The sequence below is a fragment of the Diorhabda sublineata genome, chromosome 4 (assembly GCF_026230105.1).
Source record: "Diorhabda sublineata isolate icDioSubl1.1 chromosome 4, icDioSubl1.1, whole genome shotgun sequence".
Taxonomy (NCBI): domain Eukaryota; kingdom Metazoa; phylum Arthropoda; class Insecta; order Coleoptera; family Chrysomelidae; genus Diorhabda; species Diorhabda sublineata.
The window spans coordinates 34,050,802-34,076,816 of NC_079477.1; the positions used below are offsets into that span (position 1 = coordinate 34,050,802).

The following is a 26,015-nucleotide window of genomic DNA, read 5'->3' on the forward strand; positions in this document are numbered from 1 at the left end:
ATGGAGAAAACCAGTCAACATGTAAGTATAATGTTTATCATTTTTGCCATTACTTTAGTCCCATTACTACCATTGGAAAACCCATAAATAATCAATTATGAAACGAAAAAATAATTTAAGGTCAAAGAATCATACTGTAGGGAACAGGAAAATATCACTGCAGCTACCATAGAACAGCTCGAACGTATAAAAGAAGTTGCCGAAGAACGAGACAACTTAAAAAAACAATTAGAATGGTCTCAAGAGGAACTAGGAAGACTGCGGGTAAATTTTCATAAATTTCAACTATTTTTTTAGAAATTGTTTTTAAGATATATCTGAATATTATAGAAGAACATGTCCTCATTGACTAATAATTCATTTATAAGCAGTAATCTTTTCTTATAACTTTCCCAATTAGAGAAAATAGGGTACAAAAACTAAAATGAATTCAACTTTTTCTTTCTTTTTTATACCAAAATCTCAACATGAAGCAATTAATCGCTTTCGTTTAGCTACTTGTAGAAGAACTTCTTGTCAAAACTCTTGTAAAAAAGCGAATTATGACCATTTGCAGGATCTGTCAGAATCATTTTTTTTGTATCTTATTTAACTGTATTTCAGGACCGTTTTCACTTGATCGTGAATGAGCTTTTGTATTATTTCAATCAATCACAATATCAACCATATTTGTTTGTGTCTAAAGCTCATCAATCTATTGAAAAAGCTGAATTACAATTACATTCTTTACAGGTTTTCTTGCCTGTTTGCTGAAACTTCAAGCTTTATCTATCAACTGACAAATTTGTTCGATTACATTCATAGGATTCTGTTCAATGCAGTGTTTCAAAATCAACAGCTGAATCTAGTAGGTGCAATACATTCTTTAACACTGTTCTCAACCACTCTGTTTTGATCTAAGCTCATACTTATACAGTACCCAGACCCTCACCTGTTTTATTTCGGTGAAATTCTTCACTATTCCAAATTGGTGTTTGTCGCAATACTTGTACTTTAAAGCACCATGAATTTGGGTGCCGTAATTGTTCACTTTAGAACAAAAACATCCGAATGAACATTTCCCAGGCCTTATTGACGCGGTATAAGTGAACTAAGTCAGATTCGTTGCATTTATTCATAATTACCGAATGAAGCCTTGATCCACCACTACACTCCTGAAACTAAAAACAGTCGAGACAGTGGATTGCAAAGGGCGAACCTGCTTCGAAAACGGCTAAGACAGTTTCATAGGCCAAAAAACTGAATACCTATGATTCATTTATTGATAAGGTGAATGTAAAGCTCGAGATTTGGTCAGTACATTATTTGTACAACACTACTTAAAAAGATTTCTGGACTTTCCACTCATAAAGGGGTTGAATTGCTTTCAAAGTTAAAATTTTGCGTTTGTGCTAAATATTAAAATGTATTTCAGCTTTTTTGGATTCAACTTTATACTCAGTTGCTTTATTTTGTTAACTAAAAACTCGGATTATATTTCTTGAAAATTTCTTCAAATGTTTCCCACCAATATCTGCATACTTCATTCTTTACAACTGCAAAACTTGGAATATTCATAAAAATCGTTTTACTCATATTAAAATGAATATATAATTTGGTTAATATCATATTTAGACATTCAAGTTTTTCATCAGGTTTTTTCATGTGTGGAACAAAACCAGAAATGCTGCATGCATAATACTGTTCAACAGTTTTTATACTAAAATCTAGAGCAGATGTTCCCACTTTCCTGGCAAGAAACGTTAATTAATTATACTTTCCTATTTTAATAACAAAAAGGTCAAATCCTCGATGAAATAAAAAAAAACTCTACATTATTAAGACCTTAGATCTAACAATATTGATTTTTTCTTCGTCATCATTGTCAATGGTCGTATTGTATTAGAAAGATATTTTCATTGATTTTATTTGATGGCTTATCTTATTTAAGGTATACTTCATTAATAAGCTATCGGTTTCAGAGAAGTATCGAAGAAAAGAAACTTTACGCTGTCCAGACTCCATCAAGAGGAGATGCCGAAACAGGAGGTCTTTCTAATTTATCCCAATATCCAGAAATAATTTCCACAGAAACTGAAATCAAAGAATTAGAAGATAATATCGAGCAGATGCGTAATCAAAACATTACACCAGAAATACGGCTTAAAATAATACAAAAAGAAGTCGAGGTAATGAAAAAATACTGCTCGAAACTCTCCCTAATACAAAACGAAAATGAAGAACTCAAGGAACAAGTATTTTTCTACGAAGACTCACTAGCCAAAATAGGATGTTTCCCAATCACCCCAGCCTTGATGGAAGATCTGAAACTCAAATTTGAAGCCATAAATGAAAATGATAAGTTGAAAGAGAAAATTCATGATTTAGAAAAAGAGCTTTGCATTCATACTTATTCCCCTCACGATGTTGAAATGTTTAGACAAAGGTCCCTACTTCTAGAGGAGGTTCTAAAAGATCGCGATAGACTAAGTCAAAAAGTAGAACAACTACGTAGTCTAGATCAAGAAGTTCATAGTTTAAAAAAGAAGGCAGCTAGAGTAGATGAACTGGAGTGTTGTGTAATGAAATTGAATAGATCGAAATCTTTCATGGAAGAAGAAATAATTCAATTAACACGTAAATTATCTGATGCCGAAGAAGGAGATTTTCACAAAAAAGCAGAAGTAGATATTCTTCGATCCAAAGTAGTTTGCATGGAACACGAAATAGAAAGCCTCAAATCCATGTGCGAAGACAAAGAAAGATTGAAATCAGAACGAGATCATCTGAGGAACAATCTCGAGGAAATGATAAGAGAGCTAGGAGATGTAGACTACATGAAAAAGCAGATTCAATGTATGGAAATGTTCAAAGCTGAACGGGATATATTCAAATCGAAATACGAAAATCTGATGGGTTTGGAATGTGAATGTGATATTCTGAAAGCTCAACTAGATAGAGCGAAAGATATAGAAAGAGAACGAAACTACTTGGAGTTTCGAGTAGAGGATTTGGAAGCTTGTATAGCGGACCAAGAGAATGAAATAAAAAGATTGGTATGTCATATAGATTTGCTGGCTAAAGGAAGGGACGAAGAACAAGTAAGTCTGTTTATCTATTTGTATAATATTTATATGTATATTATTTATAAATGAATATGTCATTCCGGGGAAGTTGGGGCACCTTCATCAAATTTTCCCCATAGGAAATATTATGTCTATAATCAAGAATATATGAACCTACAATCACTCGAAAATCGAGAGTAGATAAAAAGATTTCAATTCCATTAAGAATTGTCAAAGGAGAGGTCTTCAAAAGCTACACAATTTCAGCAGACAACTGTTCAATGTTTTTATTAAACCTATGACGTCTCAACTGAAAATCAATAAGCATAATTTTATTATGTGGTTGAAAATTTGAGCTTCTTGCGATTCTAATATGAATATTTAGATATCATTTTTTCACTTTTAATTGAATATTTTATTTTCTGACGTTAGTTCATATCAAGAATATATATGTCTTAAAAAATTCCAGTACCCTATTAACGCCACCTTTCCATAAATTGGTCTTCCTCCATGATTATGCCTTTTTTTGTCGTATTTATTCTTTAGGGTTGTGTTGTTCTTGTTCCATTGTTTACTTATCTTGCCTTTAATTATGTCAGCATGCTATTATTGTCTGTTTTCCTTGTATTTTTCATTCCTTTCCTATGATTTTTTTGAGTTTCCAGCGTTCTTTTCTTTTTCTGTATTGTTCATAGTTTTCTCTTTTTTTATTATTGAAATATTTGCTCAATTTCTTAATTTTTGATTATCATTATATCAATTAATACGACTCAATTAATATTGATATGTAAGTTTTATACTTAGTATTTCTGAAAATGGTTTGCAAACTCTTTGGTTTTGTAACTTATGGCATTTTATTTTGTTATCTACAATTTTTTACTGATTATAGAGCTAATAGAATAGGGTAAAGTTCACAGGAAAAAAATTGTAGAAAATGTGATTCAAATCAACATTTATACATATTTCTTATATTGTACTTGATCGTAATTTCAGTCCCAGACGATAACGATAAATACATAAGTATTCGAAAGCTCGGAATATATATTAAAGTTAGTCCACTTTGGTGCTTCATTGCTACGTTTCCATTAAGAAAATCAAAATTATTTTGATAAAGAATAAAAGAAGTCGCAACATCCATTTTTATTTGTCTTCCAAAAATTATTAGAAAAACTAATTTTAAAACAGAAGCGACCTGAAATCAAAAACATTTAGAAACATTACATCTTCTTCGAAGAACGTGATGTCATCGACAAATTGGCATCCCTAATAGCTCGCATTTATAAGGAGAGGATCGTAACCAATGACTAGTTTCGACGTTGTTGCTCTCTTCAGAATGGCGTTATGACCTCTCGTTCGAGATCTCTAATCCGAACGGCTGGAGCTTCTACTTGATTCATGTAGTTGAATATTATTCAGTAGACGTCTTTTGGCGACATGTTCACAAGCATTAGTCAAGTAGATCTCTGCCGTAGACGGCGATATGTGAATTCAGTTATTAGGTGATATATAAGGCATGTTGAGTAATTAAAAAGCATAATATCTATTTACACCTCTTATTTCCAACTTCATGATTCTAACTGTTGGTTTGCCGTTCTTTGAAGGAGAAAACAACTACTTTTCTGGCTAATACCACGGAGAATATTGAATTACATCTTCTTTGAAGAACGTGGTGTTATCGACAATCCGTCGAAATTAGCTTTTCCAATGGCACGCAATTACAAGGAGAGGGTCGTAACCTCTGATCAGTTTCGACGTTGTTTTGTCTCTTCAGAATGGCGTAACGACCTCTCGTTCGGAGTCTCTGATCCGAACTGAAGACACGGCCAGCTGGGGCTTCTACTTGATTCATGTAGGACATTCCTCAGTAGACGTCTTCTGGCGACGGCAGGGATAAGCGGTAAAGGGTAACGTTACGTGCACCCTAATGAAACTGATAAATTAATAATTGCATTTTTCTTCAGTTGAAACTCTCCTCCTATTTCATTGTTGTTGTCAATATTTCATCCTAGCAATTTTCTTCCTTCGAACCATGTGTTCATTTAATCATTAAACCAGATATTTATTATATAATTCTTGAATAGAAATTGTTATCATAATTTTCAGGAGAAGTTCAGAGAACATGCTGTTCAAATGAGAGCAGAAATTGAGGAGAAAGATAGTCTCATTAGCGCTACCCAAGAAAAACTGAGCTCTTTAGAAGTTAGACTTACAAATTCAATCCACGGCCTCAATTCTCAAACACTTAAACACAAAAACAAAACCAGCAAATTGAAATCAGTAATATGTACTCTAAATCTCGAAGTGGATAGTTTGAAAGCTAGAAACGAAGAATTGGAGAATTATCTTAGTAACATACAAGCTGAATATCAAAAATTGGTGCATCACATCGTAGCCTTAAAGATAGAAAATGATAATATTACAAAACATCTCAAGGACTTAACAGAGGATAATGTTTTTCTCATCCAAACATTAGAAGAAAAAGAAGATACATTGAATACGTTAAGTGAAGTTTTAAAAGATCACGAACCAATATTGGATGAATTTGAAAAATCCCAAAGTCTTCGTATAGAATTTCCTCGTGATAAAAAGACCGAAAATGATTCAATTTGTTTAATAACCTCTGAACTAGAGATGACAAAGGAAGAGAATAGAAGACTTCATGATAAAGTACATAAAATTTCTAACCTAGCCGCAGATCAGCAACTTCATGAACTACTGCTTCACTCGAAGAGCGCCATAAAAAGAATTTCTTTGGAACTGAACAAACAATGTGATGGATGGCACAACTTACAAAACCAAATCCAAGTATTTAGATCTGACGATGGGAACGTACAACATATCACAAAACCAGAAAAGTTAATAGTAAATTACACTCTTTCTACTGGAATAAATACTGATATGGGAACATGGGATTGTACAAAGACAAAAAAAATAGCAAAATCTACAGAAATATCTGAAATCACCAACGCCAATATTCCTGTTACAAGAAACGACGTGGAAGTAGAGTGTTCATCATTGATTATTCAAGATGTATCAAAATTAGATGCAGGTACCATCACTAAAAAAACGGAAATTGTTTCGGTAGGAGTAGATACTCCCTCTACTCTCAAATTGGAAGATTCACAAAATGTCGAACGTAGAATTTGTAAAAAAAAATTAGTACATTCAATAACTCAAAAACCAGAAAAAGTAATTTACGCCAGCAAACCGAGAGCTAAATCAGAAGCCATTCAATTGGAATATAATATGTCTAGGTGGAATTTCCTTAAAGAATCCTTAACACCGCATACAATAATCTCTAGAAGTGTTACGTCACTCGATTCAAACAAACGAATTATATACAGTCAGATCACATCTGTTACTAAAGCACAAGATAATGTTTTAATAGTTCCTATGGAACCATATCAAAGATCTAATAATCAAAAACGCCCAAAATTGGTTACAGTTGCAACAAAAACAAACAAAATTATGTCCAAAGATGAAGAAGTAGAAACTTTCGAAACTGCTAGATCATTCTTTTGCTCACGTTGTAAAAGCTTGGAAGAACGTATACAAATTCTCGAAAAAGAATTGATTGCTTCCAACAATATAATGTTGAGGCTTAAAGATGAAGTATGTAAAGGAGTTAAAATAGCAGCTGAGAATGAAGCTTTACGTAAACATTCGACAGAAGTGCAAGAAGTAGCTATAGACCGAATAGAAGACCTAATTGAACACGTGAAAAAATTCCAAGAAAAAACGAATACTTTAGAAGACGAAAATAAAAAACTAAATACTTGTAATTGTAACCTACAGTTGAAAATAAAACAACTATCACAAATGATCCAGGAGGCTCAAAACGAAAACGAGCAGCTATCATCTCGTAACGCAGCTATAGAAAAAGAATTGAAAGACGATTCCGAATTATGTAAACTAAGAAGTGAATTACTAAAAGCAGTTAGTGACAAAAATGACTTGGAAAAACTGATACTGGAAGATACAGAGAAAAATAAAAAACGTACAAATTCATTAGAAAAAGAACTGGAATCACTTGTTGAACAAAATAAATATTTGAAAGAAGAAATTGTTCGGCTTGAAGCGACCATAAATGAAAGTGAAATGTTAAACAGCAAACTAGCAAATTCAGAAGGTAGAATTGCGGAATTGAAAAATAATTTACGTCACGCAATAGAAGAAAATAAACAGTTAATTAAAGAGTTGAACACAATCAAATTCCAATTGAAACAATATCCTACTATAGACGTTGATGAACTAAACGATTTGCGAAAAGAAAACGAAAATTTGCTTAAGAAAATTAAAGCTCAAGCTTTAGAAAGAAACGAATTATTAGATAAATTGAAAACTCCACATGTGGATGTACCATCACTTCCTCCAGATATGAAAGATGAAGGTGTTCTAGTGACAATTTGTCAGGACCTAGAAGGTCAACTGAAATGTTTAGAGAAAGCAAGTCTACCCAATGAAATGGCCGACGAATTCCAGAGGATGGTGAAAGACTTATGCAAGCGTTTAGGTAAGTTCTAAATTTTCTATTCTGTTCTTGTATTGGTAAAACCTACACAAATACATTGATGCTATGGTCTCTTTTTAAAATAATATATAGTGAGGAGCACAATTCCATATCCATCTAATTTGAAAAAAATATTCCATTCTATTCAAAGGCAATATTCTATTATTTGAGATAATTAGAATTAAAGCAGAAATAGAAGAATACTCCGATTGTGGAACGTTCAGAATTAATTCCATATACTATTTTATAAAAACACCGATTTATGAATAAATTTAGCAGCACATGTATGTAAACGATAAATCCTAAAATTACTATTGAACTAATTGTAAATCAGTCCTTAGTCTTTTTTGATTAAATTCTCGAGGACATATTTTCCACCAAATTAATTAATAAATATGCGGCATATTGTCTATCTTAAACCAGAATTCCTTCCTAGATTTTCGATCGACTTCATGTCAGATGAATATGAGGGATATTCCAATTGTTCGTGCCAAGCTAACGACTATCTACTCAGAGCATTCACTTGGACCAGGACATTTGGAATATCCCTTGTTGACCATCATTGTTATTCTAAAACGTACTTCAAGGACATTGAGGTTTTATTTATTTACGCGGAAGGATAGACTAACGACAAAAATCCAGACTTTTTAAATGCAGCCTAAACTATTGGAGCGGCACCTCTAAATTTTCTGATTTTAAAATACTGGAAATCTTCTCTACAATTGCGCCAGCAGCATTATCTTTCGTATTTAAGCTAATAAACAGCAACGCCAAAGAAGACGTGGTGCTGTTTTCAACTTTTGAGGAACGATATACTCATGTTTGTTCAATATTCTTTTAATCGTCCGCCGATACTACCATATCTTTTACTATACTTTTACAATTTTTCAAGGTAATGCTTGTTGCAGTAGCTTCTTTCAGTTCTTGATTAAGTTTTCTGCTTCTAGCACCTTCTGTTTGATCCATGATGAACGGAATTTCTTAAATAATTCAACACAACTTTTCGCACTAATCTTTGAGCAAGTTCACGTCCACTTAACCCTTCCTGATGGAAAGTTGCAGTTTAATCTTTTTCTAGCATATGGTGACGATTTCCACAAAGACTTCTCAATCTAACTGTCACAAGACTAATAGTTAATGATTAGAATAACGGTATATTAGACTGTCGTCGAAAATAATAATTGCTACCTGACGTTTAGCCAACATTTGAAGTTGACGCATTTAAAAGTTGCTTGCTGCTCCAACAGACTGAGTTCTACGTAATAGAGAGAAGCTCGTTATGATATTTAATTAGGGGAATAGAGATATTTTCATATAGGAATGATTTTGTTTTTAGAAATAGCCTTGATGTGTTGAACATTTTCATCCGCAGGGCAGGTTTGAGATGGTTTCTTTTCGTGTGGCTCCCACTCACTAGGTGTACGTCCACTAATTCACGTCAAACTAAATTGAGCATTTGAGTAGGAAGAAAGACGACAAAACACACATTTTTTTCTATTTTATCAAGAAATTTCAAATCAGAAGAGACATAAGATCTAGACGAAGCATAACAAAAGGTCAGTTCGGGGTCAACGTGAAACTGCAAGAATTGTTGGTGCTAGTCTTTGTTGTGTGCAAAGGGTGTACCAGCGGTTTCTGTAGACAGTTACCACTCAACGAGATGACCGTTTTTTGGTGTCAACAAGTTTGCGGAATAGAACAGCTAATGCGGTTTCACTGCGAAATCAGTGAGAAATGTCAACGTTAGTGAATTGACCGTTAGAAGAAGACTTAATGCTGCTGAACTGTCATGCAGAAGAATGAATACAGATCCCCCGTTGCAACGCCAGCATCGGACTGCAAGATTGACATTTACCAGAGATCACGTTCGTTGGAATGATGATGACTGGACCTGGTTTTTGCCTCACTGAATTAGAGAGATTTCGACGGGTGTGGAGAAGACTTTGGGAAAGATATGCTGAAGTTTGCATTGACGAGCGTCTTCCCTTTGGCTGTAGGTCAGTTATGGTTTGGGCGGGAATGCAGCACAAGCTCGTACAGAGTTGGTCTTCATAGAAAATTGCTTCCTATCCCCCCATAGGTACATCACCGAGGTGCTAGAAGACCATGTTATACGTTTCATGGTGATTATGGGGGAACGTGGCATTTTTATGCAAGATAATGCTAGACCACATACATCCAGAATTGTCAGGGAGTATCTGGATGACGTAGAAATTAGGTGGTTTGACTGGCCAGCCCACAACCCAGCCATGAATTCCATAGAACATGTCTGGGACGAGTTGGGACGTCCGTCATAAAGAGACATTCTGAAGAAAATCATCATAAATTGTGATTATTTATTGAAAATACTTAGAGGAGGTATTAAAAAACAATAAAACAGTTTTAATTGAACTACATTCTGTGGAACATCGTGTTTCTTATATAAGTAAAAAATTGAAATGTTGAAAAATTCATTGGATTAGGCAATAGTTCGTGACCGTCCACTGTCACCCTTTATCCTTTCTACTATTGTTAAATTACTACCTGGTCAACCAGAGCTATATAAGGGAAAACTATGGCTTTCAGACAGTATATGTATTCCTCCCACAAATCTGATATTTTTCAACAAATTTGCTACTCAAATGATCACAATTGCGTGGTTCCACTTCCTCCTGACAAAAATTTTATGAGAATAACATAAAATTACTAACATCACTTTTACTTCTGTTTTCAGATGACCGTAAAAACGCGCATATCGTTATAGCCGTATTTAACGCTTCATCTTGATTTCAACACAATCATTTTTTTGCAGAAAACTCAGAATATCGTGCAAAAGAAGCTGAAACTCTACTTAGATCGATGAAAGTCAGCGACCGTACTGCGATGTTGAGCGATGAATTGAATAAATGTCGAGCAAAACTAGCTGAATTGGAATCGAGCTTAATTGAAGCAAATGAGAACTCAGATCACTTTAAAGCAGAACTAGCCTCTTGTAAAGGTGATTATGAAAAAAGCTTGAAAGATAAGGAATCTTTACAGCAATTGATCGGAAAATTGGAAACGGATAATGTCAAATTAACTGCTGCTCTTGCAGAAATATCTGAAGGTGGCGATTTAAAAGAAGAAATTAAAAAAATGAAAGAACATATAGCACAACTGGAAACAGAAAATAATGGATTGAGAAATAAAGCAGCAGAATACGATCGTTCTTTCGATAAAATCGATCTTTTACAGCAATCAATCAAAATTTCGAAACAAGATTTAATGAAAGCCGAAAATGAGGTTGATAGATTGAAAAAAGAATTAGAGAGCAGTCTCAATATTAGAATAGCCGATGGTAATAAAGTTGATGAATTAGAGACAGAGAAAAAGAAGAATCTCACTACTATACAAAATTTAGAATATGAAATAATTGCATTGAAAAAAGAATTAGAATCGGTTTTAATAACAGCTAAAAATTCTTCAACAGGAATATCAGACTTGCAGAGCGAAATAGCCAAACTTAAACTGATAATAGATCAATTAGAAGGAGATAAAGTTAAACTGAAGAAAGATTTTGACAATGTTGTAGAATCTTTGAAATTTTCTAATGATAAATTACAAGAAAAAATCGAAGAAAATGAGAACCTAATTAAATATAACGCTAATACAGCCGACGAAGTATCTAAATTAAAAGCCGAATTAGAGAGAGCTAAGATTGCAGCCCAAATATCAGCGGCTGCCGAAAAAGAGCTAGAAAATAAAGTTTCAAACTTAGAAAGCGAAAATGCAAGGCTACAATTAATTTCTAAAACGGAAGATAGAATTAGTGAACTAGAAAACTTAGTACTCACATTGCGACAACAGATATCTACTTTAGAAGTCGAGAAAAGTAAGTTGCAAAAGGATCTTGATAAATCTAAATCAATCTGCGTAAAAGATGAAGCTCTAGTAGAACCTGCAGATCAATTAACTAAATTAGAATTGGAAAATGACAGATTAAATAAAGAATTGAATGCTGCCCTGGATAACCTGAATTATATAAATGCACAAATTTTAGAAAATCAAAAGGAAAGTAAAATATTGAAACAGAATTTTGCTCTACTGGAATCTGAAAATACTCGAATGAAAAAACAACTTGATGATATATCAGAAGAATCTCAGACATCTTCGTCTGAATTGATTAAATTAAAATCGGGCGAATCTACTTTAAAACAACGCCTTGCTCTGTTGGAATCTGAAAATTTGAAAGTTAAAAAAGATCTGGACTTGATATCTAACGATAATAAAAATTATCTTTCTCAAATACAAAGCCTTAAACAAAATAACATTAAACAAGAAAAAGAAAATGAAAAATTGAAGCAAAGCTTGGAAACTGTCACTAATATCAAAGAAGATGCATCCATATGGAAACAAAAAGCTGTAGAAAACGAAGAAGCTCTAAATAAACTTGAAAATCAGTTAAAAACGATTCTAGATGAACATATAAAATGCCCAATAGAAATTTCTGGATTAAAAGAAGAAAACGATAGGCTGAGGACTAAATTGATAGATTTAGAAAATGAGAACAATAAATTGAAAAATCAATATGAAGGAGCTATGGGAGATTCTTTGAAAAAAGTATCTGCACTAGAAAAATTGAGAAGTGCTGAATCAAAATTGAAAGAACTCGTATCGAAATTGGAAATAGATAATAGAAATTTACAAAATCAAGTAACAGTGCAACGTACAGAATTGGGAACTATAGATTCGCAGCTGAATAGATCTAAAGAAGATGTGGCTAATTTGAAACAGAAGTATACATCTTTGGAATGTATGAATATTAAACTCGAAAAGGATTTAGACGAAATTTTAAGTGAAAAATGTAAATTACAAAAATTACTTAACGAATTACAGAATGATAATTCGAAATTAAGCGGATTGATAGTTGAATTACAAAACGAAAATACTAAATTGAAAAAAGAGTTAGATAATATTGCTGCTACTCAACATCAACACTCAACTGACGAACTGAAGATTAAACACAGTAAAGAAATTAAAACTCTACAAGAAAATCTCGCAAAACTTACTAACGAACGCGATAAAATCAAAAGACTTCTCAATGAAGAAAAAAAGAGGATTTCGTCTGTAAAAGATAAAAATGAGCAGGTGAAAGATGTCGTCATTAAAAAAAGAAAGATGTGCGACCGGCAAACGGAAACATGTAATTTACTAGGACAAGCATTGGACGATCATTCGAAAACGATCGAAAAATTTAGAAAGAAAAGCCAAGACTTAAAAGAAGAAAATGACAATTTGATTATGAAAATCACTGAAACTGGAAAAGAGAAAAATTTGCTTGAAAAAAGTTATTCAACTCTGAAAGAAAGGTTTGAAAGAGGTATCAAGAATAATGAAGAAATTAAAAAAGAGGTGGAGGTGTTGAGAAAACAACTTGCGGATAAAAAACAGGTAATCATTGATAACCAAGAAACGAAATGGTTTTTTTTTTAGACAAATATATTTGATCATAGATATTGAATGTTGCGGAAATATGTGTAATCTCATTAATAAGGTAAATTCCTAAATGATGATTTAATATTATCTTTCAAAATTAATTTCATAACAACCTAACAGGTTTTTCTAACCTAACAGAAAGTTAGGTTTGTTTATTTGGGTTATAGTAGAATAATAAAAGTTTTATGTTACGTCTTGTTTTTAGAAATACTTTATTTTTTATAAAACTTTGTTAAATCAGTATAAACCATAACGAAATAATTGAAAAAATAATTGGCGTTTTTATTACAGTTTTTTTTTTGTTATAAAGCAACATCTCTAAATTTATTCTCGTCCCAAAATCCCACGAGATATTCTTTAAAAATCTTTGATCCTCTTACTCATACTGCTTGTATTTTTTGGGAGCCGTTTACATCATATTGTGACTGTTTTTATGGAGATAATTTTTAAGAAGGTCTTTTTATTTGTTTACGATAAATCTAAGATTCTGGAAAGTGAGATAGTGTAAATAAATATAAATAAATCAGCAGCAGGAGGGTCAGCAAACAATTTCATGTCATGGTAATCAAATCAGGATAGTGAGAAGAGTAGATGTTGGAAAATACTTTATTTTGATATGCCGATAGACTCTTACCTTAATCCGACGCTCGTCTAGTACTATTTGGTGAACTTTCTCGATGATATTGCCGTTTCTGGCCGATCTGAATACTCGCCTTCAGTAAAGCTGAAAAGACCAAAATTTTACGGTCGTAAATGATGGTGCAGAGTGTTCGTTTCCTCTAACGACTCACTCATACGATTGTTAAAGTAAGTATCCAAACTGGCTCTCAACGCAAGCACAATTATATTTTCCAACTCATATTAATCTGTTCTCACATCTTCTGGTTGAGGTCGAAAATTTTTTAGACAACCCTCATATATAATCCAGGGCATCAGAGGAAACTACGATATACAACTTAGGCATCTACCAATACAGAGATAAATATTAGATTTTGAACTGGTGGAAAAGACTTTATTTCACGCCAGCAACACCTGGAAGGACTCTCCAACTCTGGAGATCCTTCATAGGCAACGGCGAGGACGATCAAGGAACAATAGAGAACGACAAGCTCTCTATTCTCGATTATAGTAGTAATTGTGATAGTATCGTTTTTGTTTTTTCTAAATTTTGTTCTCTACGTAAATTTATAGCTCCTAGTTGAGATAGTTGGTCGATAAACTGGAAAACTATGAACAAAACAATATTTGAACATTTTAAGTATTAATATAGGCTAGAAGAAATGGAATATGATATACATAGTGATTTAATAGCAAAAAATATTTGTTTTTTATTTCTGGAAAAACTTCAAATACAGTAGCATTTACTAAATTATTATCATTGTGAACGGTTCTTTTAACGATTTGTTTTTTTATCCAAGAAATTTACAGTAAAAACAATCAATACAGTGTCGATACCGGATGTTGTAGCCATAACCCCATTATCTGAGAAAGAGCTGAGATTCTTCGGCAAGAAAGCCTCTATTTTTAAACCCAATCTTCAAATCATAATCAACAAAATGGCAACTGGTGGTGTACAGGTGAATATGACGAAAGAGTATTCTACAATATTGCGAAGGAAATGCTAGACTTCGGAAAGGGAGGGAGAGACGAATCAATCAAACCCAACGGGTATCTTTACACACATTTTACTATTCTATTGTGTTTTTCACAATATACCGTTTTAAAAAACATGTTTAGCGTCATCAGTCATCGTTTCGTTAGGCAATCTGTACCTTAAAACGAAATTGGTTACAAAATCTTTGGCCGCCTCTTTATTTCAAGATTATAATCTTCAATACATTTACTAAGTTCAGATTGACGTGTCGAAATGTACTCAATATTTTCGCAATTTTCCTCTAAAGGTGCTTCAAGGTTCAAATAAGTCTGTTTGAACGATTTACGAGACTGTAGTGGTTATTGTTAGTGGTTCGGTATAGTCATGGAGAATAATATGTTTTCTTATTAAATCTGGGAATTTTATTATTTCATTCTTGAGATTTGATATTAGCCTCTCTCAGTAGAAAATGTCTTGTAAAAGCGACTTTTTTAATTTGATTCAATATTATAGTAGCCTTGGAATAGATCTAAATAAGGAAGATATATCGCTACATCTAAAGAATAAAAGAATCATTGTTATATTGGGAAGGAGAAATTCATCATCCTCTAATTCTTATTTCAATAACTCATAATCTTGTATCAATCGAAATCTTTAGTGACGCTCATACTAGATTTAGACCCCGGCCACGTCTTAATGTGAAATGATAGAATTTAAGTTACGTGCCTTTGTTATTGTTCTTGATCCGCTATTCTGTAGCCCATTTACGAATGAATTATTGGCTATTTTTTCATTATGAAAATTGAACCGATTGCGATTTTTAAATGAAAATTTCCTCCCTTATTTACCGCTGACTTGTGAAAAGTTTGCTCTAGATGATGTCTAGATGTCACGAATGTTTACGAGATACTTTTGGACTGAATCTTTACAGGCCAGTAGATTTTCTCTAAGAAACATAGTTTATTAATTTCTTGTTTTAATTCTTGGAATTTCAATTATTTTCACTCACTCTTCACTATTTTTGTATTTATCCATCTAATAACTGAGTTCTTATCAATGTTCTGATAACACATCGGTGACATTTGCCATACCACATATTATCCATTTCCATATATTGTTTTCTTTTTTATGTATAGCGCCCTAATCGGGTCATACAAGCTATTATTTCCTTAAGAATATGACGACAGCAAAAATATTATATTATGATTACTATTAGTATTATCATCATAGCCATTGTCAGCCCTTCTTTTACAGACATATTTGATGCTTTATTTAGTTCTGGATAATTCCCAATTTGGGAAATAATTATTTGTTCTGTCGATTCAATGCACCCCTTTTCAGTTGTCTGGTTTCTCTCCCGTTTCCAAAGCCTAGTATACAATTTGCAAAATAGTTATACTTTGATATTATTTTAGTCGCTGTTTCTAGAAGAACTGCAGTTTTTGTATAACAAACTTTGTGACGTAACGGCTGAGCAGCTCGCAAAAATGGGACAAAGTGCTGGTGTATTAAAGTCGAACGAAAGTGGCGACAAACTTGGTTTATTGAGAAGAATCGCTGCTTTGGAAGAAGAACTTTTGGAAAAACAAAAAGTCGCAGATCATAAAGGTTTTTGTTTATAAGATGAAATTTATACTGAATCGATAACTTTGATAAATTGTTTCAGTTAACGCTATGCAATACGCTGTAAAAATAGGAAAAAAGCGCCTAAGTGACTTGCAAAAAACTTTGGAACAAGAAAGGAAGTTGAGTACTGAGCTCACCATGCAAGTTGATTCACATTCGAAAATGGTGATGGATCTTAAACAAGAAAAAGACTCCATCGATCGACAAAAAACTTATCACGAACGGAAACTAGAAGAATATATGTAAGTTCAATCATCTATTAATTTTATGAAAAACAACCACTGACTGACTATTCATGATCATTTTGAATTAAAATATGAAACTGAACAGCATTGTTACATTGAGAAAACCATACATTACAATTTATAACACATTTTAATCATCCCTTTTATGGGGGATCACATCTTCCTTCTTCAAAATCAAGCTGTAATCACCTTTCAAGGCAGGATCCCATTGGTAGAACTTTTCACCCAGTCACTAAGAGCACCCAAATTCTTAGCAAAAAATGATATATGGTAATAGAGAGTTGATATTTGGCAGCCAAGAGATTTATGAGAATCTAAAAGTTGTTCATAGCTTGTTACCATAAACGTATGGTTGAATTTTCAGCTCTAAGTTCTTGCGTGGTAATCTTTCCTATAAAAAAAACTAGAAAAAAACTGTAACACGTGAGATTTTTTTGTTACATTGAGAAAACCACACATTATAATTTATAACACATTTTATTCATCCCTTTTATGGGGGATCACATCTTCCTTCTTCAAAATCAAGCTGTAATCACCTTTCAAGGCAGGATCCCATTGGTAGAACCTTTCACCCAGTCACTAAGAGCACCCAAATTCTTAGCAAACAATGATATATGGCAATAGAGAGTTGATATTTGGCAGCCAAGAGATTTATGGGAATCTAAAAGTTGTTCATAGCTTGTTACCATAAACGTATGGTTGAATTTCCAGCTCCAAGTTCTTGCCTTATAATCTTTTCTATAAAATTGATATCGTCTATCAGCTTTCCAATTTGTGGCATCATAAAAATGCCCTCTTTCAACTTGGAATCGCTCAGCTGGGAAAAGACGATCAGAAACTCTATTGGCACTTTCTACTCTACATTGTAATTAAATTTGACACGAGATATTGGACGTTATGTGAGAATTGACAAATATTAAACATTCATTTGCAATAATAAAGAATGTAATTTCTGAATCGGTCAAAAAGCAAAAAAAGGCAGCTTCACAGAAAGAGTGTTACTAGCTTACTTTGACACTAAATCCAAAACGTGGAAGTCTTCAACACTTTAGTCGACTTATTCAAAACTGAAAGGCATCTTAATGGTTAATAACGACGTAGATATAAGTTAATATTCGAAACACATTGCATATTTGAAAAATAAATCAGTTGGCTATAGACCCAAGAAATTTCTGTTGCAAGCTCTAACCTTAATCTGTCGGTCGTCTCGTACCATTTGAGGAACTTTTTTCTGCCCCGAGTCATGCTAATAGGGCCACGTTTGAATTCAGTTATTCAAAAATTTCATTGTGGTAAATAATAGTACACAGTGACTAACTCTCAGAAACTCCTCAGAACAATTTCAGGTTGAGGTGGAAGACTTTTCAGACAACTCTCGTACCTCTTGCTTGTATTTTTCTGGCACGTCTTAATTATCACCAAAATAATCACCGTTATCAATTCCAGAGTTACCATTGAAAAAGAACGTGCAAAGGCTCGAAATTTGGAAGACGAACTCGAAAAAGAAAAAACAAATGTCCTCCATTTCAAAAGTTTGCTGGAAGCAGAAAGGGATAGAGCTAGGATTCATAAAAGAAAAGATACTGAAGCCTTAGAGGTGTGACAGTTTTTTGTCGAATATTTAGTTTTTGAAATTCATTTTTTATAGAGAATGCGCATACAGTTGGAAAAAACAGTTAATAACGAGCAGCTACTTAAAATGAAACTTCAAGATAAAACGAAGCAAAGGAGTGATTCTCCTTGTAAGCCTGTCAAAGATACAAACAATTCTGTTACAGAAAAATCCAGAGCTAACATGCGTGCTGCTTCTTCAAAGGTAAGTATTTAACTCAATATTAAGGTGAGACTTTCTTACTTCGTAGTGTAAAATTTTTATAAATTTCAATATAGTTCTTGTTATGAAAACTAAGGATGAAAAAATTATTTAGTGTGGCTAAAACAAATATTTATTTTGATATGCATTAACCGTCCCGTAAACGTACTTATATTTCATATATCTTATATTTGTTTCAGGATTTCAAGTCGATTTCAGGACGATTGTCGTCGGCTTATAATCAGTAATTTTCGGATAATTGATTTTATTATTCTGAAAAATGATGTTTTTGTACTAGTTTGTTGTATTTTCAAAAATTTATCAAATAATAATGTATCAACAATAGAAGCATTTAAGGCTCGTGGCATTTTTTTGTTCCCATATTCCCTCAAAAGTAACGGTTCTTTAAAACTGCAATTATACTTAAATATACTCACAAGTTTATTGAGTTGAATGAGTGGACTGTAACACATTGTTCAATTTCAATTTTTTAACTCAAATAGAAACGATGAAATCAATTAAATCGGTAAGCGGTTATTGAAATTTTTCTATTTATAAAATATATGTATCTATAATAAATTATAGTTTAAAAATACTAAAAAATAAGCGAAAGAATAATTTTTGGTATAAGAATAAAATTACTGATGGGATAATTAATATCACTGTTATAAAAGCATTCGCATAGTGAGGAGGTAGAGGGCGCGGTGCCTCTAGGTACCACAAACACTAATGTGTAATGGACATGCATAGACTGAGGAGGGGGATCCTCTTGGAGGTCACGCGCGCTTGCTTTTGAAACCAAGCCAGTTGTAACATGACATGAGATTGGTCCTTGAAGGACATTGGATCCCATCCACTACACCTTCCCGTCGTCTCTTGCTACTCACCACTCTAAACACCACTTAATTGACGTTTTTTGTCTCACCGATATTTTATTATTCCTGTTCGGAATAAATCAAATAAATCACAGGAACGAAACTTCTAAAAAACTACCCTATTTACTACAGTATACGTACACGTCTTTATTATCACATTAGGTATTCGAAACATTCCGAAATTCATTCCGTATTCCTCCTTTATGTTATTCCTCGTTGTTGGAAATATTTTGTACACAGAAAAATCAGTCCATTTATTGAAATCTGGTAACCTTGATGGCCACTGTACCAGACCATTTCTTCCGATTTATCTTCCAGGAAATAGTACATTTAGTTCACCACTAATTAATTGATTAGAGTGAGCCGGCGCACCATGATGAAAAAACCACATCCTTTGACGCATACAAAGTGGGACTTATTCCAATGGAAGAGGTAAATGGTTTACTAGTCAATCTAAATACATTCACCAAAAATACCTTCTTATACATTCAACGATAATCTAGTTTGACTTTGTGTCAGTATGTGATATGGATTAGTTGATGAGTAATAGTGAATGTTTTGCCTGTAAACACAACCATTTTTATTAAACGTGGCTTTACCTCCAACTAAAACATAGTCGAAAAAGTCTCTCTATTGATTAACTTTCCGTACTACAAAACACTAGTCTTTTTTTAAAATCAACTTTAGTTGCAAGTTAATGTTACAAGAGTGCATTTTGTTTTTGTCAAGGATTCTTTGTATACCGTTGAAGCTCAATTCTTGTTCGCTGGAAATACTCCTTATACTTATGTGTTGGTTTTCAGTAAATCTCAGCAAAACGATAATTTCATTGTCTTCCGTCGTAGAGTTTTCTAATCGATCATGGTTTCTATAATTAATTGAACCCGTGGGATTGAAATGTCCCATCAATCTCTCCAGGCTTGTTTTTGTAGATTGCCGCCTTTCAGGAAAACGTTCATGGTATACTTGTGCTGATAGTAAGGCTTTTTATTGCAATCTCCCAATATCCAGGATATCTGAATCATTTCAGAACTAGTAAAATTCATTTTTGTCCTAGTTCAAATTCTTCAAAGCAAAAAAATTTACCAGATCCTTCAATTAAAAACAATAATGCACCTATTTTCATTGTTAAATGATTAGATATAAGTGCAAAATCATTGTTTTGTACAAAGAATGGGAATGCTTGTTAAAAAAAGGAATATGCTAGTAGAAAAATTGATATAACTTTTCAAATACCCCGTAGAATAGATCACAATCCAATATTATTGTAATGGGGAAGTCGAGCTGATTCAAAATATGTAATAGAATATGAGGTATTTTTTGGAAAAATGTAACTTTGATATGACATGGCGTTCTGAAACATCCTGCAAGATTGTAAATAATTTTAAAAATGATGACTATAATCCATAAAATTTTCGAATTGGAATCTCAAAGCACAAAGGAGGCACTGAACTTTATCACACTAATCAATCAACCTGTATAATAATAATTATTCAAATTTGAAATGTATCAAGTGGCACTTTTAGAATTGAATGCACTTTTAATTCGCAAATTATTCCTGCGTAGTGTAAATCAAAGAATATACCCTAAAATAGAGGAACACATTAGCAGTACTCAGTTTGGCTTTCGAAAAGGACTAGGAACTAGAGAGGGTTTGTTCAGCATTCAGGACTTGGTGCAGATGTGTAGAGATATCAACCGTAACGTATATTTATGTTTTATAGAAGGCATTCGACATCAATTTAATCAAATATTAAAAAAAATAATCCGAATAGTTCTCAGACATAGAAAAAAAATGGAGGGTATGTTCCAGTTTGAAAAATCATGTGGCGTGTACCTTGGGACAATTATCTATGTCCTGAATTAGTTTAATCCTTATCCTTGTTTTTGACTGGATAGGTTTTGAATTTGTCAGGATTGTCATTAAAAATCTAACACAAATTCAACCTTGTGTATATCTAGTATTTGGATAAAAAGTTATATTAAGAAAATACATAATATATATTGGAGTAAGTAATTATGTGAAAAAAATTATTTTTTCTTCTTATTCTTTTTTCTCTTTTCGCTAATGTCACTCTCTGAACTACTTCTACATTTTCTCTTTTTACGTCTTATCATTTTTTTATCATCTTCGCTATCACTACTTGATTCACTTTCACTGGAATCACTGCTCCCACTTGAATCTGATGATGATATATTTCTTTTTTTAATTTTTTTATTCGATAATTTTTTTGCTTCTTTCGAATTGTCACTATCCTCAGAAGAATCACTGTCTGAACTTGATTCTACTTTTTTCTTCTTACTCTTTTTATCGTTTTCTTTCTTTCTACTATTTACTTTATACTTGTTTTTTCCTTTTTCAATTTCACTTTCTGAAGATTCAGAATCTGTTCGTGTTTGAATTTGTTTTGTATCTTTTATTTGACTTTGTTTGTCATGTCCACTGTTACTTTTTCCATGATCACTTGATTTGCCATTTCTTTCCGAAGTTTTCGATGAAGACGCCTTATTCCTATGGTACCTAAAACCAACCAAAGTTTTAATAAATATTGATAATCAAGTTAATTATATTTAAGAAACTATAAACCACACAATATAACTAAATTTCCAATTTTTTTGTTTAACATAGACCCAATTTCCGATGAAAGTATAATTGGGGAGCCCAATGTGAGAAATTTTCAGAATCAGTACCAAGAAAACTGTCATTTAAGAATTCACTGTCAAATTGTTAATTTTTGGATAGGGTATTGGGTCCTACTGTTATATATCTATTCTTCAAGTGAGCATTACATCATGGAGAGAAATATTGAAAATTGGTAAACAAAAAAAATCATAATGTAACTAATATAAAGTACACTTTAGGAAACTCAACCTATCTAAATACGAATAGGGTCAGAAAATAGCCAGACGAGTCTATAATTCTTCACCAATGACAATGTTCTGCCGAGAAAATACTGAGATGGTTTTAAATAATGGAGTATAAGTGGATGAATGCCTAAGAAAACCATGAATGCCAAAATATGCAGTAGTGGAAAAAGATACAGCCTCCGTATTAGATGGACTGGTCAAGTTCACAAAGATACAAACAATGAATGTGAGAGAACGGGGTACGTTGGTGAAGAGCAGATTAGTATGGAGGCGAATTGTCAAGGAGGCGCGTTTCCAAACAAATTCTCATTATTTAATTACCACACATCGTGCTTCGAATATTTTTGTACTGTTTTGTTTGTTAAAGGATATTCGAAAAAATAAGATTAGTTATTAAATGGAGGATAGAAGTCAACAAATGGAATTTCATACAAAAAACATCAAAATTTTAAGTAGAAATCTTAATAAATCAATTAAATTTAATGTTAAAATACATACCTCGAATCCGTATTCCGTCCAGTACGTTTATCGTAACTGCGCGATCTACTTTTCCTATGTTTCTCTTTGTTTTCATATTTGTTTCTCGAATGATAATATTCTCTATTCGATCTAGTCGTATCGCGTCCATATCTTCTACTGTCTTCTTCTCGTCTAAATGGGGAGTTACGCCTTCGTTCTCTACTCGATCTATTTCTATAGTTTCTGGAATTTTCAATACGATTGGGAGACCTCGAACGGTCTCTATTACTCCTACGTCTATCCCGGTCAAAATTTTCTCTACTGTAGCTTTTCCTAGGTGAGTTTTGTCTCTCCGATCTAGACGAACTATCTTTGTATCTGTGATATTCTCGATGGGGTTCATCGTTTGTTTCCCGATGGTGTTTTCTCGAGTCCCTTTCTTCGTATTTATCTTTCTGACGCCTTGAATTATTTTCTTTATCTGCATCTTCTAAGGGTGAGTGAGCCGTGGTGCGATTTCTTGTAGACTGAGACGTTGGGTTTATTTCTTTGTTTTTTATAGACAAATCTTGACGGCCATCCTCTGTAGTATCTTCACTACAACGTCTATTTATTTTGTAATTACCTTAAAAAATTGAGAGATTATTAGTTGGCTTGTGAAGTACATTTTTTAACTGTGTAAATTTACTCAAGCTTTGTTGCCAAGTTTACCAATATTAGGTATTTACAAAAAAATTCATTATACCATCTTCCAACTTGGCAATAATGGCAGCTTTCTGAATTTCAGTTAACTGAGAAGGCATTAAGTAAACTTTTTTTAAACACTGTCGATTGAAGTGACATTTGGTAGGAACTCCGATTCACACAGGCAAAATGTATGTATATGGTTTTTCAGTGAACAGAAGTGTTTACAATTTGAGTCAAAATGACACATATCCTGTTGTAATTTGCAGGATAACCGCACTAATAATAGATCTACAAACAGACCAGAAATTATGAATGAATTTATGGTGTCTATTTGACCAAACTTTGGAAAAACTCCATTCTTGATCATGGAAGGGTACTTTTGCCAAAGATGACAAAAGTTTGCAGTGAATATCATGTTTTCAAGAGCAAGGAACTTTATAATTATGCTATTTGCGACTTTCAGCAGTTGTAGGCTTTTTATATTTGATTTACCCAATATATTATGAGGAATTGGAAGATTAATATAAATATTCCCTATCTATTGAACAATTTATTGAAATAATTTTAAGTGATCGATTTATTTACCTTTGCCTATTGAATTGTTAGGATTCCATGTTCTCCTTCCTTTTTCATCAAAATGTTCAACTCCTCTTCCTTTACCAAGCCATTTCACTTTGGAAACACTCTGACTGAAATCCACATGTATTCTTCTGTCATCTATTAATATATTGTCCATTTTAAAATAAGCATCCTCACATGATTTGCGGTCTGAAAATTCTATGAAAGCATATTGTAGAGAATCGCCAGTCTTTCGATCCCTGATCACTTCACAAGACACAATTTTACCGAATCTGTTGAAAATTATTTCCAAATCATCGTCAGTTGTCACGGGATTCAATTTGCAAACGAAGAGAACATTTTCTGGGGGTGCCATTTCGGCGTCTGGTAAATCGCCGACCATTTCTAATATTGTAGCTCTAGCCTTCGCTTCTCTTTCTGCTTGAACTTCAGCGATTTCTTGTGCCGTTTTCCCTTCTGTTTCATCAATTTCTTCATCCGGAGCTATTCTTCCGCCTTGTAGACGTTCTGCGCTAGGAGATGGCGATCTTGACGGCACCGTTAATTTTCCAGGATTCGGATAAGGATCGTCTAAGATAATTGTATGGGTTATTCTCACATCTTGATATGGTCGATCGTCAACATCACAAATTACTTCATTTAATTCTTCTAATATGTCAAAACCTTCTACCACTTCCCCAAAAACGCAGTGCTTTTGATCTAAATATGTGAGATCTTCTCCTAATGTAATGAAAAATTGAGAACCTATCATGCGCTCATCGTTGCCAACAAATGAAAGCAAACCCATTTTAGTGTGTTTTATCCTTGGTTCATTCTCACTCTCAAAGTACCTGAAACAAACAAAATGATTGTTTCTATAAGAAAGCATACGGAAAACAATCAATCGAAGGCATCACACTAACAAAATAAAGCCCCAGTATGAAAATTTTTTGACGATTTTGCTTAAATATTGAATATACAACTTCTGGAAATGAGAGATAATAAAGTGACAAGTCAGTAAAATTTAATCTAGCAAAATCGAAGGGTATATTGTCCAAGATACCCACAGAAATTGTGGAAATCGAAAAATTGGAGTATTGAGCCATCATCAAGTACCTGTATTTAAAAGGGTTAAGATGTACTTCGTATGCGACCGTGAAAAATTGGACTGCAAGCTTCAAAAGAGGTAAATTTTGCATTGAAGATGATGACCGATCGGGAAGGCCAGTTTCTGTGTCAGTCCCTGAAAATATCGATGCAGTTCATGAGATTATTTTATCAGACTGTCGAATTGGGCTAAAACAGATATCTGAAACACTGAATATTTCATACGAACGTGTTCATCATATAGTTCACGTCAATTGGGACATGAGAAAAATTGCTGCAAAATGGATCTCCAATTGTTAGAATGTTGACAAAAAGCGTGCAAGGGTAGAAGTATTGCGTTCGATCTGTGCTCGATTTGAAAACGATTTTTAAACCAAATTGTTACTATAGATAGAGACTTGGGTACATTTCTACGATCCAGAAACAAAGCAACAATCGATGAAATGGCTTAATTGAAATGGATTAATTTATCAAGGATGCCTTCATAATATATTTTGAATAATTTGACCATTCTGGCAAGTGAGTTCCATAGCACAGCGCTAATGCTAATTACATAGATTATTTATTGACATAAAATAGTTTTAGTTATTTTAGTCACTACACGAGACCGATTTTGCGCCTCAGCGTTAGCGATCGAAGCATAGGAAGTTACGAAAATTTGCATATGTATAATAATGAATCATATTTACCTCGATAAAACTTAATAGAAAGGAGGTGACTTAAGAAATATAAGCTATTATTCATATGTAGTTAAAGTATTAGCCGATTCAAATAATTTTTGACGAAATTTCATTTATGTTATTATTCTAATCTTACCTTTTATTCGATCCATCTAAAACACCAAAAAGAGATTCTCCGCCACTTCGAGAACCTGTTGGATCACCAGTTTGTGCTATAAAACCTCGACTTATGGTATGAAATAAATTATAATTGTAATATTTTATCTTACACAACTTCAAAAAGTTTAGGCAAGCTCTGGGTCGTTCAGAAGTATATAGATCGACTGTTATATCGCCTAATGTAGTTTCAATTACCACGGACATTATTAGATATTTACTAGTTTCGTTATAAGAAATATTGGCTATCTTAAAGAATTCAATACACAATGTAACTATAACATCTGCTTTGCCTTTCACATATTTAACTTTTAAAAACAACGAGGTTATGTTTTTGAC

General features: G+C 33.1%; 2 protein-coding genes across 2 annotated transcripts; one reads left to right on the forward strand and one right to left on the reverse strand.

Moving 5' to 3' along the window:
- On the forward strand, positions 1 to 18,646 carry LOC130443359 (centromere-associated protein E-like). The gene is made up of 12 exons (XM_056777932.1): positions 1 to 21; positions 121 to 264; positions 1,962 to 3,080; positions 5,148 to 7,557; positions 10,346 to 11,100; positions 11,158 to 12,963; positions 14,427 to 14,585; positions 16,018 to 16,210; positions 16,269 to 16,470; positions 17,920 to 18,070; positions 18,122 to 18,289; positions 18,487 to 18,646. Exons 1-12 carry the CDS (start codon positions 1 to 3, stop codon positions 18,532 to 18,534), a joined length of 7,176 nt encoding a protein of 2,391 aa, XP_056633910.1. The 3' UTR covers positions 18,535 to 18,646.
- Positions 18,647 to 21,098: 2,452 nt separating this feature from the next.
- Positions 21,099 to 26,015, reverse strand: LOC130443137 (peptidyl-prolyl cis-trans isomerase sig-7). Its single transcript, XM_056777621.1, has 4 exons — positions 25,657 to 26,015; positions 23,761 to 24,584; positions 22,528 to 23,113; positions 21,099 to 21,682 (listed from the first exon to the last, which is right to left on the reverse strand). Exons 1-4 carry the CDS (start codon positions 25,881 to 25,883, stop codon positions 21,193 to 21,195), a joined length of 2,127 nt encoding a protein of 708 aa, XP_056633599.1. The 5' UTR covers positions 25,884 to 26,015; the 3' UTR covers positions 21,099 to 21,192.